Genomic DNA, 16,715 nt, shown 5'->3' with positions numbered 1-16,715 from the left:
GACTCCCTGTATTATGCATCCACCCTATATGGCACATGGTTTATATTCTCTAGTGTGTGGGTGTGGGTTTTTCCTTTTTTTGGGGGGGGGGGGACAGGACTTCCTGCCTGGAGTGACAAAAGGGATAGAAACGCCCCTGATTTGACTTTATATCATTAGCAACTTGTTTTTCAGCCTCCAGTTTTGATATTCTTTTTGTATGGTTTGTTACCTTTCTTATAGTTTTTTTTTTTATTTTTTTATTTTTTTTTTTATAGCTAACCTGAAGTGAGCTGAAGTGAAAGGGAATATGAAGGCTGACATATTTATTTAACTTTACACAATTCACATTGTCTGGCTATTCTGCTGATCCCCTCTACTGTTAGCCACAGAACCTTTACGAACATGTAAGATTACATGCTTCTGACAAAAATCTGATGGGATTAGCTGCATGCTGCATATCTTGCTGATAGACAGGCTCCTCTTCACCTCCAGCAGCAGTGTATATAGCTGTACACTGCGGCCGTCTACTGCTATACAGCTATGGCTCCTCTGTTATATGCTCCAAAAATATGTCATTTATTAATGACCTGCCGGATGGAGTACAGAGTAATGTTGCCAACTTTGCAGATTATACAAAATTATGCAGAATTATAAACACTAAGCAGGATAGTGAATTTTACAACAGGATATCAACAGCATGGCTATATGGGCAGACAGATGGCAGATTAAATTTAATGTAGATAAATGTAAGGTCATGCACCTTGGACATACCAATGGTAGAGCAACATATAAGATAAATGGCTTACAGCTGGGAACATCAGACTTGAAAAAGGACTTGGGAATACTGGTTGATAACAAGTTAAACACCCATATTCAATGCTAAGCAGCAGCAGCTAAAGCAAATATAATTTTAGAATACAGTACATAAAATGGTAAATAACATCACAAGATGCTAATATACTAATTCCTCTCTATAAATCAGTGGAGACCAGTGGTATTCTGCTCAGAACCTCAGTCCAACCGATAGTGCAGGAACCAGGTTGTCCAGTCCCACAATGCCAAGAAGTGAATGTGTAATCCACACAATATTGAAATGCGCAGTAAGCCCCGTACAACGTGGGCTTGATCGACAGCGGCGGTTCACACATGCTCAGTGCGGACAACCTCGGGGTTGGCTTCTGGACCGAGAACTGAGACCGGGACATCGGCGGGGAGCGGAGGTGACAGCGTGGGACAGTCGGCTGCTAGGGGCTGGAGAAAGCCCCAGGTGAGTAAAGCTTTTTTTTTTTTTTTCAAGACATTAAAGGATACCACAGCCCACAGGCTGTGGTAAAATAAATGCAGCATGTGTAGGGAAAAAAAAATGACATACTCACAGCTCCCCTCGCTCCCAGCCGTCGGGTCCCGCTCGTCTGCTACAGCTCCCGGTACCGGCCGACTCATCTGACCCCTGACCCGGACATACTGCACTGCGCATGCGCAGTATGTCCAATCATCTTCCCTTCTGCCGTCGCATCATGACGGCAGAAGATCGGACACTTCCCCGCCTCCTCCCTGCCCAGCGTGTGCGCTCCACTAATAAAGCTAGCGTGACATGCTAGCTGGAGTCACGCTGGGAGCGGCGTTTTGGAGAGAGAGCGGAGGGGGAGTGAGTTGGGATGGACGGGAAGTGGGCACTTATTATGAAAGTGCCCACTTTGTTTTTGTGTACATACAAGAAAGGTTGGACAAACTGGATTTATTTAGGTTAGAAAAATGACTGCTAATGGTAGCCATATACCTGAAGATTATGGGCAGATTCGACAAAGAGAAAAATTTATTTCTAATCAAACCTGATTAAAGATAAATGTGTCTCTTTGTCGAAGCTGCCCATATACTGCAGGTAGATTCCCGTCCGATTTTAGCATGAAATCTTCAGGGAGTCATCTGAGCCCACCGCGTCCGCCCCGCCGCTGCCCCCCAGTGTCCCCCCAGTGTATAAATGTGCCCCCCAGTGTGTGCATGTATACATTACCTGTTCTGTGGCAGCCTCCAAGAGTGTCTGTCCATCTCTCCGGGTTCTTACAGCCGCACACACGCTGGCTGCACATAGCGTCTGATGTCACACGCTATGCACCGCCAGCGTGTCTGCGGCTGTAAGAACCCGGAGAGATGGATGGACACCCTTGCAGGCAATTTATATATGCACACACTGGGGGGGCACATTTATACATTACGGCGGCGGGGGTTTCGTCGCTCATTCCGAAATCTGCTACCGTACCACCGCACACCTGACAATCTGACTTCGACCCCGACATCTTGCAGCATGCGCGATCGACAATGCGACCAATTTTCGTCCTGAAATCGGTTGCTATGTTGGTCAGACATGCACTTTGTGGCACCAGTTTTCATCCAATTCCATTATAATAATCGAATCGTATGGTCGATCGACCGCCAAGTCGCCTGATGTATGGCCACCTTAAAGAGAACCTGTACTGAGTAAAAATATTTAAAATAAACACGAGTTAACTTCAAATGAACATTACATAGTTACCTTGCCATCAGTTCCTCTCAGAAGCTCACCATTTTCTTCTGACAATAATCCCTTCCAGTTCTGACAATATTTTGTCAGATCTGAAATATATCAGTTGCTGTCAGTAAAATATCAGTTGCTGTCAGTTATAGCTGAGAGGAAAACTGATGTACTAGGTAATGTCCATGTTTCCCTATGGCTCAAGGGGGCATATGTTACAGTTTAACTGTGTGCTGACCAGAAAGCTGTTATGGGACGCGGGACAGGAGAAAGACACTGAGGAGTAGACTACATGGAAGGTAAGTATGACTTGTGTATGCTTATTTTGACTTTTAATTTTCAGTTCAGGTTTTCTTTAAGGGGTGACCTGATTAACATGCATAAATACATAAGGCAATACGAAGCTTTTCAGATGAGCTTTTTGTCCCTAGGCTTATACAAAGGACAAGTGGACATGATCTTCGAATGGAAGAAAAAATGGTTTTGCCATCTATGTAGGAAGGGGCTCTTTACAGTGCATAGGTGCATTTATAAGAAGCTTTGATGCTTTTCTTGCATTGAAGGACATCCACAGCTATAATTACTAGTTAATTCCCAGCAAAGTTGATCCAGGGATTTTATCTGACTGCCACCTGGAGTCGGGAAGGATTTTTTCCGCTTTGAGGACAACTGTAAAAAGAGGGATAAGGAGGCTGCTGTATTTATTTCCTTTTAAACAATACCAGTTGCCTGGTTGTCCTACTGGTCTATTTGGCTGCAGTAGTGTCTGAATAACACCAGAAACAAGCCTTGCAGCTAATCTTGTCAGATCTGAGAATACTGTCAGAAACAACTGATCTGCTGCATGCTTGTACATGGTCTATAGCTGAAAGTGTAAGGCCCGGTTCACATTAGCGTTCTGAGCCAAAAGGTTCCGGTGAGCGGATCCAGTCTCCGCTTCACCGGATCCGGATGGCTCAGTCCGTGGCCTGGTTCACATAGTGAAAACGAATCTGATCAATGATTGATCGGATCCGTTTTCACTCAGCACATACATACCTCATTTTCAGTAGTAGCCGGCGATAGAGGCTTCCTCTTTCCGCATGTAAAAGTCATATGACGCAGAAGAAGACGGAAGCCTCTACCGCCAGCTATTACTGAAAATTAGGTATGTATAAACCCTCCCTCACCCACCCGCCTGGCTGCTGCACCCTCCCGTCGCTAGATTTGCATCGGCACATGCCCCATCCCCGTTGAACGGTCCGTTTCCCATTGCCCCAATGCTGCAGTATTTTTTTGTCTGGATCCGTTCTGCCCAGCAAAATTAGGGCTTGCAGCATTTTTTAGATCCATGGACCGGAAAGTATCCGTACCAACGGACGCATGTGAATGGATCCATAGGTTAACATTGGATCCTTCACATCCGTTCCGTTTGTACAGTATACATTCCGGTTCCGATCCACAAAAAAAATGTTAATGTGAACCGGGCCTTAGAGGCACAGGGTCAGCAGGACTGCCAGGCAGTATGTATTGTTTCTAAAAGGAAATGAATATGGCAGCCTCCATATCCCACTTATTAAGTGGGATATGCGAGGCTTCAGGAGAGAAAGGTACCTAATGCTTACTTTACTTTCACCAAACTAACTGGAATATTCACATAAGGCTCCCTTTATTGCTACGTTGTTCTCATGCTTTAGGACTCTAAGGACCATATGCAATTCACTTTTTCACCTGAGTTTTCTCCTAGAAGATACATTTTCATCTTGTATTTAAAATAACTTTTCAGCATTTTGCAAGTGAAAAAGTACCAAAATGTAGTTGTAAACTACTATCAAAATTATTTTCAGCATTTTCTTGCATGCTGGTGGTTTAAAAGGCATTTTATTTAGTAACTGTAAAAATCACCTAGTAGAAAACTCAAGTGCAAAAGTGAATTGCATATGGGCCTAAATGTATTCCGTTTATTCTTAAACATACTTAAAAAGTTATCATTTATCCATATTGGCCTTTTTATATCGGAATTTGTGTTCTCATAAGGGTAGTGTTTATCCCTCCTTTATTAAAAATCTGTTAGAAGGCTTGGCATTTACTTACTGGTCCCTTTTACACTAGGGCCCTTTTTACTGTTTCTTCACTAAGGGTAACGCAACAGCAAAGAAAGCATATGGGGCCCAGTACACAAATAATGTCGTGTTCCACCAGAGGTATTTGATTCTGTCCGCAAAGTCAACAGTGCGTTACCGTGCGGCTTCTGCATGTATGCAGCAGTGGCAGAATGCATTAAAGTCAATGCACAATGCAGAACTTTATTAATGGCGATGTGGCACGCATGTGCACAATGACGCAAATACGACAGGGGAAGCCAGGAATACAAGTGCCGTCACAGAGCAAGAGGTGACAACGGGCATGCGGTGGGCGTGCAAGCAACTTTGCACTGCTTTCCAGAGGTATAAAGCAAGCCTCAGTGTTCCTACCCTGTGCTATCCCAATGTATACAACAGTTCATGGTTTGTTTGCTCTAAAATTCCATCTACAGTTGTAGTTAACTACCTCCGTACCAGCAGTCTCTGCCCCCTTAAGGACCAGAGACTGCTAGTATGGTAACGCCGCTTACCGACGAATCGCCGCAAAGATCCACTGCTCCCGCCGGTCATTCAGCTCTGTCCCCGTTTCAGGTCCCTCTCTCTGCCATCGCTATGACGGCAGAGCTGTGCGAGCAGGTCATGAGCCGCTTTCATTGGCTCCTGATGCTGTCAATGGGATTAGTTTACATTGATGACTGGGTCAGGAGCCAATGAAATCGGCCCCTGACCGGCTCACACAGCTCTGCTGTCATGTAGATGGCAGGACGAGTCATCTGCAGCGGGGACAGAGCGGCGGTAGCACGTTGAAGTCTACATCCTCTCAAATCAGTACTGCCGCATGAAGGACATAGATTTCAACTGCGTCGGTCCGGAAAAGGTTAAAGCGGATCCGAGATGAAAAACTAACTATAACAAGTAACTTGTCTACTGTATATATCTTACCTAAAGTTTAGATAGTTTACACAACAAATCTAGCTGCAAACAGCTTTAATAGAATATGATTCTTTCTTCCTGTGATACAATGACAGCAGCCATGTTGTTTGTAAACATTACACAGAGGCAGGCTTATCTGCATCTTGATAAAAAAAAAACGAATCCCCCCCCCCCCCCTCGCCTCTGTCTCTGAAATCTCTAGCTAGTAATACCTCCCCCTCCTCCTGCCCAGACTGAGCTCCCATGAGCCTTTGCTACTGTCTGAAAGTGCCTTGGCTCTCTGAAAACCTGTGGGCGTGGCTTGTTTAGTTTATAGGGAATTACAGTATTAAAACAAAAACAAAAAAGTATTTAGCTTGAGGAATGCCCTATAAACAATAGGAAAGGAACCCAATTATGCAATGTGTAAAAGTCCACCTTGGATGCAGGTCAAATGCAACCATAACATAAACGTTGCCTTGCTTGACCAAAATTATTTATGTCCATTTCTTTTCAGGGAGAAGAAAGATTTACAAAAGATACTGGACCGAAAAAGACACAACAGCATCACTGAGGCAAAATCTAGAGACCGCCACAAAAAAGATGGGTTAGTAAGTGATAATGAAATAAATCCACATATTTTCACTTAGTACTTTCCCTGCTTCATATTTTCACTGCATAGCATCTAATTTAAGGTACCTTTATTAAAGCTGTAGTAAGCACTATATCCCTGGTCAGCAACCCCTTGGTGGTTGTTAGAAGAAACTACACACAAAATGAACACCCGTCACATACTTCACCTTACCCTCCCTACTTCCTTCTCCCTGCACAAGCCACACAATATGCACTGTGCATTAATGCAAACACACCTCACCACACACTGCCAGCACTGTAACTAAAGATAACCCATTAAACATCAGCACTAAGATGGTCCACAGGCTGGTTTCAGAGAGACAAAACAGTCCGCACACCACACACATAATCACCGAACACTGTGAGCACATGGAGAGAACCTACAGGAACCACAGAAGCCAAATACACACGTTACATTTATACAAAGACACACACATTCAATTGTACTTCACAATAAACAAAATTTTAAACCACACAGATTATACACTCCTTTATTATAGGAGGGAAACCCCTTATACCAGGAATTCAACACAGTTAAAGTACAAATAACAAAGTTATCTGAAATTCTAAGTGCCACATATACTGTACAGGAACGCTTTTAGGCATAGGCATTACAGGCCATTGCCTGGAGTGCCATTGGTCTTGGGGGTGTCATGCCCCTGGATTAAGCCCCAACCACTGAATGAAGCCCTACCCCGGACTAAGCCCCACACCCCACATGTATTCTATTACCTACTTCTGCTGTGCCCGTGTAGCACAAGTTGCAGGCAGCTGCCACTGTGTCCCTCTGTGCCTTCTCTTCCTCTACCCTGTGCATCCTTATGTCGCCTTGTGCATCCTTCTTTCCCCCTTTGTGCCTCCTGCTTTACATTGTGCCTTCATCAGTCCCCCTGTACCACCTCTGCCCCCCTGTTTGTCCTTCTGTCCCGCTGTGCCTCCTTCAGCCCCCTGTGCTACCTCTGCCTCCCTGTGCCCCCTTATACCTCCTTCTGTCTCCATGTGCTTCCTTCAGTGCCCCTTTGCCACCTCTGTCCCCTTGTGCCTTCTTTTTTTCCCTTGTGTTACCTCTGCTCCCTGTTTCTCCTTCTGTCCCCCTTTGTGCCTCCTTCTGTCCTCCTTTGTGACTTCTTCTGACCCTCGTGCCTCCTTCTGTCCCCCTGTGCCTCCCTCTGTCCCCTGTGTGCTTCCTTCTGTCTTCCAACGTGTCTCTTTCTGTCCTTCATTGTGTCTCTTTCTGTCCCCCTGTTTGCCTTCTTCTGTACCCCTGTGCCTTCTTCTGTCACCCTTTGTAACTCCTTCTGGACCTTAGGCCTCCTCCTGTCTCCCTGTGCCTCCTTCTGTCCACTTCTGCCTCCTGCTGTCCTCTTGTACTATTTCTGCCATTCTGTGCATCCCTCTGTCCCACTGTGCCTTGGCTCCTTCTATATCCCCCTTTGTGCCTCTCTCTGTCCCTATGCCTTCTTATGTCCCCTTGTGCCACTATGTCCTCATCCCCCTCCTGCAATCCTCCAGCACAGTGTATAAATCCAGAGTATAGTGCAGCGGAAGCTGTGCTCTCACCTCCCTGCCGGAGTCCAGTGCTGTGCCTGTGTGACCATCCTGTCTGTCTCCTGCTTCATCTAGTGCTGGCACCTGCTCATGTCGCATGCAATCATGGTACATATGGTAGAAAATGCTGGGCACTAGGCCAAGCGGACAGGCGGAAGCACAGCACTGGACTCCAATGGAGAGGTGAGAGCATGGTTTCTGCTGCGATATACTGTACTTTGCATTTACACAGGAAGGAGGTGTGCAATGAAATACAACAGGATCAGCAGTTTGTTTGTATCTCGGGGTTCATTCTATTAAGCATCCACCTTATAAACCACATGGTTCATATTCTTTAGTGTGTGTGCGTGTGTTTTTTTTTAAATAGGCTAGAAATGGCCATGCACATATATTTCTAGTAATTAATACGGTAACTTGTAGGAAGAAAATATGACATTTACTGATAAGTTTTATTTGCGGGCATTAGTATGGAGTACTGCAACATACCCAGCACATCCAGCATTCAGAGACAGTCCTTACTAGCTGTAATCCTGTAACTGAATTGTCTTCAGAATGGCAGAAAGCAGAAATATAGCGTCAAAGCATGTAAATAGGGTGTCAGTAACTCAGCTTTGAGCTCTGTGTGCCTGATCCTGCTTCTCTGCTTTGTCTCGGTTCTAAAGTAAACTTCAGTCAGAAGATAACCACCAGGAAGAGCATATTCTGATTGGTGGGTGGAAGCACCCAAAAACAGGAAAAAAGCAAGACACCTTGATGTTGATTCATCAACCTATAAACCTATATTGCACTGTGCAGTGCGAGTTAAACCGCGTACCGTGAGGCAAATGTTACGGGCCCACGCTACACGCGCTACCAGCAGAGTAGCGTGTGTTCTTAAGGTGCGTGCATTCCTTGTCAATTACGCGCGCTAGTGCAGCACCACAACCGCGATAATTGACTAGCATGGCCGCTGCTACATTAATTGACATAGTAGTGGCCGCACTAGTCAAGTATTGTGGTAGCAGTGTTGCACGAGCGCACGTAATTGACAAGGAGGGCACGCACCTTAAGAACGCACGCTACGCTGACGGTAACGTGTGTAACATTTGATGAATCAACTTCTTACTCTTTAAGGGAATCTGAAGTTATTTTAAAAATAAAAAAACAAATATTTACCTAAGTAGAAGGAAGGCTCTGGGTCTTATAGAGCCTTCCCATTCTCCAAAAATACTGGTGCTTGAAAATAAATTTCCTCTTTGTAGTGACTTAATTTACATACATGAATGGCTATATCTGGAGAAATCTTTTTCTATTAATAATCATTTGGTGTGTTCTGGACTATATACATTACTTTTTTGGCCAGGCAAGAGGACTTTAAGAGGCATCCAAAGAGAGAGATTACTTTGCAATTTTTTGGGCCCCTTTTTGCATTTTTTCAGACTAATTGTGTGCCACCCAGTATAACTTTTTTGCGGGCGACAACCCCTTTTTTGCTGAGACTGTATGAAAGGGCATGGTTGCTGTGATTGTGGGGAAGGGCGGGTGCTGTCACCAACAGCAGTGACTAGTCTTTTGGATGTGGGGCGACGCAGGGACGCGGTTTACACTACTCCATTATGAGTTCACTTCGTTTAGTGTGCTCCTGTTTCGCCTCATGTACAATGGATATGCATGATGTCATATTTTATGCAATAAAATTAATGTTTAATAAGGTACTATTACCTTATATGTGGTCTCGAAAACAGAATGTTCTGAGACATTTGTAAGCTGATTGGCCTTTTTTGGGACCCACTTGTCCCTTGGTGAACATATATTCATATGTAACAAATTTTGCAACTACAATTATTCGTATATGACCTTTTTATACTGAGTTTAAAGAGAAACTCCAACCTAGAATTGAACTTTATCCCAATCAGTAGCTGATACCCCCTTTTACATGAGAAATATAATGATTTTCACAAACAGACCATCAGGGGGCGCTGTATGACTGATTTTATGCTGAAACCCCTCCCACAAGAAGCTCTGAGTACCGCGGTACTCTGGGCAAACTGCCACAATGTAACAATGTTCACAGACAGGAATTAGCTGTTTACAGCTGTCTCTAACAGCCAAAACAGCTAGGAGCAGCTACATAACCTGCCCACAGTAAAAATGTCACCATGTAATACATGTCAGAATGTGAATCTGGGAGAGGAAAGATTTTACAATGAGCAAACACTGACTAAATCATTTATCCATAATTATGGTAAAAAATGAAGCACTTTTTTTACTACACTATTTTCACTGGAGTTACTCTTTAAACTTATAATAAATTATATACAGTAGGTTTTTGAACAGAATATACTGGTAATGTGTGGTGTTTTGTTGAACAATTTTATGAGTGCTAGCTCCCACCTAGGTTAGATACGTTTATATGTGCTATGGGTTAATACTAATTGTCCCCCGTTAGCAGTCGTCTGCTCTCTTCTAGGTTCTGCTGGCACGGCTATAGGGATTTGGAAGTGTAAAACGAAAAACTGCTGAATGTTCTTTAGAAATGCATGCAATTTGGAAGGCGTAAAAGAGAAATCGTCGCCGGGAGACTTTGGAGCAGAATACAACCGAAATACGGCTTACCCTGCTCCTGCGGTGGTGTTAATTACTATTCCCCCTCCAGTTTCACGTGGATGGTGGGGAATGATGTAATTTGGCTTCCAGCTATTGCTGGCGGCCGAATTACAATGTTTTAAAAGTAACTTAAGGTCCATCTTCTGACGGCGCCCAAGTTACTCTCTGTGCGCCGCTATAGCTGTAATAATGGACACTTCACTCATTCCCACCTGCTGTACTCCCACTCTCAGGGCCGGAGCTACCATAGGAAAAAATGGGCAATTGCCCCAGAGCCTGTAGTGGCCCCCAAGTTGGCCCTCCCCCATCTTAACTGTTGGTCCCCAGGGACTCTGCAGAGCCTGTTAAGTTGGGAGGTGATTCGGGGAGGGTCAGCAGCCTACTCAGGGGCCCAAGAGGGAAATTTGGCTGCAACAAAGGGCCTCTGACGCTTTTTGGTTCGGGGGATGTCTGTTGGAGGGCCCCCAGGCTAATTTTGCCCTAGGGCCCAATTGTTACTTGAACTGGCCCTGCCCACTCTCTATACTTTCTACCTGCTGTATACAATTGCACTGTAAACTTACCCACCACTTTTAAATGCCTGTACTGTACACACAAGATAACCCTTTACATTGATAAAGAAAGAGCAAGTGCACTAAACCAAGCAGCACCTGTCTTATACTGTATATGGCTGCATCTAAAGGCACAGATTAAGCTTTTTCCCTCCCCAGCACACATACACAGGAGCTGAAAACAATGTAATGGAGGCATTCGTTTCACAGGCTGTCTTGTATGCCCCATACACACTTTCCTGGCACATTTACAATGTACACACATGTACTGTACACTTGTCTGCTGGCTGTAGACCTAAACGCTGTACAATTACCCACTCCCTGTACTCAAACAGGCTTCTCGCTTTTCCACCTGCTGTACATACACTAATGTGCTATACCTTATGCTAGGTACACACTATAACATTTTCTGTTAGATTTACCTGCCAGATAGATTTTTTTTACTTTCCGATCGTTGATTTACTAGTTTTTTTGATCATTTTTCTAATCGATTTTCATAGAACTTAATGAAAATCGATAGAAAAAGATCGAAAAAAACTATTGAATATCGATCGAAATTCAGATCGGACATGTTGGGAATAATCAATCTGGCAGATAAATCTAACAGAAAATGTTATGTTGTGTACCTAGCATTACACATGTAGTGCAGCCCATTGTGCTGTACACTTACCTATGCACTGTACACATATGCTGTACACTTACCCACATGTTGTGCTATTCTCTGACCTGCATCATGAAAAAACAGGCAATTTGCTAGTTTATATAAATATTTAAATAAATATCTATACCCTGATATTGTCATATTTTCTAGGGAACTCACAGAGATCAACAGACGTCACATCAATGAATCTGTGAACTTTCTACGCAGTGTGAGTAAGCTTAGGAATAGTAAAATGTGTTGAGTGTTTTACAAATTTACTATATGGGCCAGAGCTTACATTTGGCTACCTTATACTAGGGGCTCTTCTATCTACCTATGCAGGTGAAGGTACATTTTGTTACCTAATACGGGGGGCTCCTGTGGTTACCTATACTGACTAGGGTTGCTTCTGTCTACTTATACTGGGGAGGGGGGGGGGGGGGCAGTGTCCTGTATTACCTCTAACCTGAAGTCAGCTGGCTAATAGGGATAGTAGTGGCCACATGAGCAAATTCGTGTTTATCAGGGTATGATCATTTCACACACCAATGGCCATGAATACAGTGCACATTAGGAACAAGATGAGGGTTTAAGGGCCTGTGATAAATGATTCAGAAGTTATAAAATGTAGCTTTTAATTACAATCTTAAATGGTAAACAGATATGTCTGATGTAGTAAAATTCCATATGTCACAGTGTCAAGAATGGTCCAATACATGTTTCATGGCTTTAACCACTTGAAGACCGTAGGCTTACACCCCCCTAGTGACCAGGCTATTTTTGCAATTCAGGCCACTGCAGCTTTACGGGCACGCTGCAGGGCTGTACAACTCAGCACACGAGGGATTTCTCCCCCCGCAGTGCTGTACAATGTAAATAGACCGCGGTTTCGCCATCTAACAGTCGCAGCTGGGAGACTGATGACGAAGCGGAGCTCCGTCATTGAAGCGGGAATGCACACGCATCGGCGTGCGCATTCCTCTGCAAAACCACTCCCCCAGGATTTAACGCCAATTGGCATTACGCAGCCCTAAGGGAGCCGCCGCGTTTACGTCAATTGGCGTGAGGCGGTCATTAAGACGTTTAACCACTTAAGCCCAACTGGACAAATATATTTGTCCAGTGTTGTTGTGGAGAGTGCACAACCAGTTTGCTACTAAATGAGGCACATGTGGTATCATTTTAACCGTGACGAGTTGTGGAGTCCATTTTGCTGTGTCTAAAACCTGTGAACCACGTCACATGAAAAATAGGTAGGGACAAACTCAATCAAATATAAAAAGTCATTTTCAGAATTAAGATCAAACTTGGGAAAGTTTTAGCAACACTACAAGAGACATATGTGGTATCATTTTAACCGTGATAAGTAGTAGAATAGAGTTTAAAGAGTTTTAGGGTTGAGGCGCATGTCTCCTGTATTTTTTTTAGTCACAAACTGAATCAAAAGAAATTACATTTTTGCATATTCTGTACCAAAATAAAAGACTTGTAAAATGAAAACAAAGTGACAGAATATGAAAGAAACAACATATATTGTTACCTTAGGAACCTGGCTTTTTAAATATGTATGCCATAAGGGTATATTAATATTATTTTTCAAAATAAGGCCTTGTAATCATTGACAGTGTACAATGAGAAAGCAAAAACACAAAACAGAAAAAAGACACCTTTATTTCCAAATACAATATTCTCTCCATACATTGTGCTAGGAACATAATCTAAATGTTGCAATAACCAGGATGGATGAGCAAATAAAATTAGTGGGTTTAACTTATAGTCAGCACTGTTTAATTTAAAGCTATAATGGATGTAAATGGAGAAATAGATTGTTTTTTTTCATCTTTTCCCCTTATTTCCCCTTTAAAATGCATAGAAAATAAGGTGATTACTAAACAAAATGAACACACACTAAAAGCCGAATTTGTCCTGAAAAAAATAATATATAGATCATTTAGTTGTGATAAGGAGTATTAAAGTTATTGGCAAATGAATGGGAGCAGCGCCTATATGTGAAAATTGCTCTCGGGCTGAAGTGGTTAAAGGGATACTGTAGGGGGGTCGGGGGAAAATGAGCTGAACCTACCCGGGGCTTCTAATGGTCCCCCGCAGACATCCTGTGTTGGCGCAGCCACTCCCTAATGCTCCGGCCCCGCCTCCAGTTCACTTCTGGAATTTCTGACTTTAAAGTCAGAAAACCACTGCACCTGCGTTGCCGTGTCCTCGCTCCCGCTGATGTCACCAGGGGTGTACTGCGCAGACACAGACCATACTGGGACTGCGCTGTGCGCTCTTGATGACATCAGCAGGATCGAGGACACGGCAACGCAGGCGGAGTGGTTTTCTGACTTTAAAGTCAGAAATTCCAGAAGTAAACCGGAGGCGGGGCCGGAGCATCGGTGAGCGGCTGCGCGGGCACAGGATGTCTGCGGGGGACCATTAGAAGCCCCGGGTAAGTTCAGCTCATTTTCCCCCGACCCCCCTACAGTATCCCTTTAAAGGACACATCCGAGCTAAAAACTAAAACCAAGATCTACTTACCTGGGGCTTCCTCCAGCCCCTGGCAGCCTATCTGTCCCTCGCCGCAGCCCCGCTCCCAGCCAGTGTCCCGGGGTCCCCTTCATTGCGGATATCTTCTGCGCAAGCATGGCAACGTTGGTCGCGCTTCCGTACCCGAAAGCGTTCTGCACAGGCGCAGAAGATGCCGACCTGGCGAGGTTGGCATCTGTAACGGAGAGGACCCCAAGACATCGGCTGGAAGCGGAGCTGCGTCGAGGGACAGATAGGCTGCCAGGGGCTGGAGGAGGGCCCAGGTAATTCTTGTTTTGTTTTGGGGTTTTCTTTTGCTCCGACCTTCCCTTTAAGAACAGCAGCTTCTTCAGAGGCGAAACATTGAAATTTCAAGAATCGTGAAAACAGATAGTTGAAAACATAGTGTGTAGCGTCTAGTATACATCCGCATTTCAAATGCTCCAGGTGCCCCTTCCGTCTGGTCAAGCTAAGTAGCAATATATTTTTTCAGAACAAAGTTGCCTAAATGTGGATAATAAATGTCAAAGAAATCCATTAGAATATGAATTAAAAAACATTGTATTAAGGACAAATCCACAAAATGAATAAAAATATAAAAACAGGTAAAGGAATCCCCTTAAAATATAAAAACAGGTAAAGGAATCCCCTTAGATCAGGGGTGCCCACACTTTTTTGGCTTGCGAGCCACTTTGAAATTTGTCGCGACCAAGAAATCTACCAGTACAGGTAGCTAAGTGTAGGTGCCCAGCATAGGTATTTAGGTGTAGATGCGCAGCATAGGTAGGTAAATGCAGGTGCCCAGCATAGGTAGCTAAATGCAGGTGCTCAGCATAGGTAGCTAAGTGCAGGTGCCCAGCATAGGTAGCTACAGTTTGTGTTCAAAATTATTCAACCCCCAGTGAAATTGAGTGTTTTGGCCAGTTTGACATTGATTTTGATAATATAACATAACAGTTATAATGAAATAACCACAAATGTCTTTTCTGTGCTCACATCATCATCAGTTTTTTTCAACCCCCAAGTGACATTCATTCTTAGTACAACATCCTTTTCCAGTTATAACCGCTTTTAAACGTGAAGCATAGCTTGACACAAGTGTCTTGCAGCGATCTACGGGTATCTTAGCCCATTCTTCATGGGCAAAAGCCTCCAGTTCAGTCACATTCTTAGGCTTGCGTGCAGCTGCTTTCTTTAAGTCCCACCAGAGGTTCTCAATCGGGTTTAAGTCTGGTGACTGCGATGGCCACTCTAAAATGTTCCAGCCTTTAATCTGCAACCATGCTCTAGTGGACTTGGAGGTGTTCTTTTGTGGTAGTGTTCTGTGGACTGATGAAACAAAATTAGAACTGTTTGGGCCCATGGCTCAACGCTATGTTTTGAGGAGGAAGAACAAGGCCTATGAAGAAAAGAACACCTTTCCTACTGTGAAGCATGGTGGGGGGCCAATCATGCTTTGGGGCTGTTTTGCTTCTGCAGGTACAGGGAAGCTTCAGCGTGTGCAAGTTACCATGAATTCTCTTCAGTACCAGGAGATATTGGATAAAAATGTGATGCAGTCCATCACAAACCTGAGGCTTGGGAGACGTTGGACCTTTCAACAGGACAATGATCCCAAGCATTTTATTATTATTATTATTATTTAGTATTTATATAGCGCCGACATATTACGTAGCGCTGTACAGTGTATATATATATATATATATTGTCACTAACTGTCCCTCAAAGGAGCGCACAATCTAATCCCTACCATTGCCATATGTCTATATATTATGTAGTGTAAGTACTGTAGTCTAGGGCCAATTTTTTTTTTAGGGGGAGCCAATTAACTTATCTGTATGTTTTTGGAATGTGGGAGGAAACCGGAGTGCCCGGAGGAAACCCACGCAGACACGGAGAGAACATACAAACTCTTTGCAGATAGTGCCCTGGCTGGGATTCGAACCAGGGACCCAGCGCTGCAAGGCGAGAGAGCTAACCACTACGCCACCGTGCTGCCCTCCAAGTCCACTAGCATGGTTGCAGATTAAAGGCTGGAACATTTTGGAGTGGCCATCGCAGTCACCAGACTTAAATCCGATTGAGAACCTCTGGTGGGACTTAAAGAAAGCAGTTGCAGCGCGCAAGCCTAAGAATGTGACTGAACTGGAGGCTTTTGCCCATGAAGAATGGGCTAAGAGACCCGTAGATCGCTGCAAGACACTGTTGTCAAGCTATGTTTCAAGGTTAAAAGCTGTTATAACTGGAAAAGGACGTTGTACGAAGAATGAATGTCACTTGGGGGTTGAATAAATCTGATAATGATGTGAGCACAGAAAAGACATTTGTGGTTATTTCATTATAAATGTTATGTTATATTAGTCTGACTTACAAGTGCCTCTTTGATTTAATTGTAAACAAGATGACTGAAATGATCAAAATCAATGTCAAACTGTCCAAAACACTAAATTTCACTGGGGGTTGAATAATTTTGAACACAACTATAAATGTAGGTGCCCAGCATAGGTAGCTAAATGTAGGTGCCCAGCATAGGTAGCTAAATGTAGGTGCCCAGCATAGGTAGCTAAGTGTAGGTGCCCAGCATAGGTAGCTAAGTGTAGGTGCAAAGTAATCACTTACCTCCCTCCAGCTCCAGCAGTGGTGTCTGCTGCTCCTCCAGACCGGCAGCCAAAAGAGGGGGGAGTTCAGTCCGGCAGCAATGTGGATAGCAAACGTCCTATCACTCTCTGCTGCCTGCACTGCTCTCGGCCAATCAAGAAAGG

The 16,715-nt window shown here is 44.1% G+C and overlaps 1 protein-coding gene across 1 annotated transcript in view; it reads left to right on the top strand.

The window, feature by feature from the left end:
• The window catches only part of PLCB3 (phospholipase C beta 3), a 201,313-nt gene that overhangs the window by 161,494 nt on the left and 23,104 nt on the right, over nt 1-16,715 (top strand). The window contains exons 22-23 of the mRNA XM_068261207.1: nt 5,987-6,076; nt 11,599-11,656. Coding sequence (XP_068117308.1) covers nt 5,987-6,076; nt 11,599-11,656 — 148 coding nt within the window. The remainder of the gene's footprint in view (nt 1-5,986; nt 6,077-11,598; nt 11,657-16,715) is intronic.

Source organism: Hyperolius riggenbachi, chromosome 11 (assembly GCF_040937935.1).
Source record: "Hyperolius riggenbachi isolate aHypRig1 chromosome 11, aHypRig1.pri, whole genome shotgun sequence".
Classification (NCBI taxonomy): domain Eukaryota; kingdom Metazoa; phylum Chordata; class Amphibia; order Anura; family Hyperoliidae; genus Hyperolius; species Hyperolius riggenbachi.
This window is presented reverse-complemented; position numbering and strand designations above follow the sequence as displayed.